This window comes from Sinocyclocheilus rhinocerous, unplaced genomic scaffold, assembly GCF_001515625.1.
Source record: "Sinocyclocheilus rhinocerous isolate Xijiao unplaced genomic scaffold, SAMN03320098_v1.1 scaffold2358, whole genome shotgun sequence".
In the NCBI taxonomy this organism is placed as follows: domain Eukaryota; kingdom Metazoa; phylum Chordata; class Actinopteri; order Cypriniformes; family Cyprinidae; genus Sinocyclocheilus; species Sinocyclocheilus rhinocerous.
In genome coordinates, this window is record NW_015627543.1 from 271,627 (window position 1) to 272,915 (window position 1,289).

Sequence of the window (1,289 nt, forward strand, 5' to 3'; positions counted from 1 at the left end):
AAACATTTACATTCTGAACATAAACAGATAAATAATCATCAATGGTCTGAAATTCTCTTACAAATTCATAATTATGATAGTGTAGCATCTCAAACTATCTTAAAATGGCTAACAGATCAAGATTTATGTTAAATAACAATGCACTATTGCACGTGAAACTAGCATGTTAGCTTCCTAACGTAGATTAACAAATAACATAATACTGTGCAAATATGCGCTTACAAGATTAACAACATCATCACAATAACATCAACATTATTGACATGCATGTTTCTGCTAGAGAAGGCAAAATAAACTTAATTTTCTGCATGAACGCACACAACTTTAAAGTTCGGATGCTCACTGTGACCCAGCGCGTGTGGTGTACAAAGCGCGGTGTCTTAAAGGGAAAGTGTATAGGTATCAGTAAAATGAAGGATATGCGCCCTCTAGTGTTAAAATATTAAAGTGACACTAAAGGAAAATACTTTCCTTACAATGCTAATAGCGGACTCGGGAAATCAAAATAAAACTAGTGATAACAAGGTGCTCTGATAGTTTTTGTTGTAGAATACGATAGGGGATATATTCACACGTTATAGAAACGAAAATGATTGTGTATAAAATTGATTTTAAGATAAAAAATAGACGATAAAGAATTAACTTGACAGAGCTCAAACTCAAAACACGCGGCAGCAACAAACAGGAAGTGACGTCACAATTATGTTCTGAAGTGAATGTGAAACTAAAAAAACAGATGAACTGGAAGCTTCTTCAACAGCAACAACAACCATTTTATCTGAACACAAACTATTGATTGCATCTGATATAAACTCACAGGTAAGTGAAGAAAGTGTAAGAATTAGTTCAGTAAATACCATGAAGCAATATTACCAGAAGCAGTATTTAAAATCATTAAAAGTTTGTTTGTTGTGAACTGTTGTCAAACTTTAGAGACTTCAGAAACAGGAAGTACTTGATATACAGACAAAATAACCAAAGTCTGTGAAAACTGCTTTATAAAATGAAAATGACATCGGGGCCTCATGTATAAACCTTGCGTACGCACAAAATGGACATAGAAATGAGCGTAGGTCGCCGTGATTTTGCCAAGTAAGACATATTCCTGGATCAACATCTTTTGTTGATCCTGGATCAACATTACTGTCCAAAAATACAGACTTAACCCAATGTCCGCGGGTCCTTAAAAAGTCTTAAATGTCTTAAATAACGTGTTCCTAATATAAGGCCTTAAAAAGTCTTCGAATTCGGATTCGATGGGTCTTAATTATTTTTGGTCTCATTACCGC

The 1,289-nt window shown here is 34.3% G+C and overlaps 2 protein-coding genes across 2 annotated transcripts in view; both read left to right on the forward strand.

Moving 5' to 3' along the window:
• LOC107730749 (E3 ubiquitin-protein ligase TRIM39-like) overlaps window positions 1-827 on the forward strand; it is a 12,908-nt gene extending 12,081 nt beyond the window's left edge. The window contains exon 8 of the mRNA XM_016541669.1: window positions 820-827. Within this exon, the coding sequence (XP_016397155.1) occupies window positions 820-827 (8 nt within the window). The remainder of the gene's footprint in view (window positions 1-819) is intronic.
• The window catches only part of LOC107730755 (tripartite motif-containing protein 47-like), a 27,734-nt gene continuing 27,177 nt past the window's right edge, over window positions 733-1,289 (forward strand). Inside the window, exon 1 of the mRNA XM_016541683.1 lies at window positions 733-819. The gene's annotated coding sequence lies outside the window, so the exon portion shown is untranslated. The remainder of the gene's footprint in view (window positions 820-1,289) is intronic.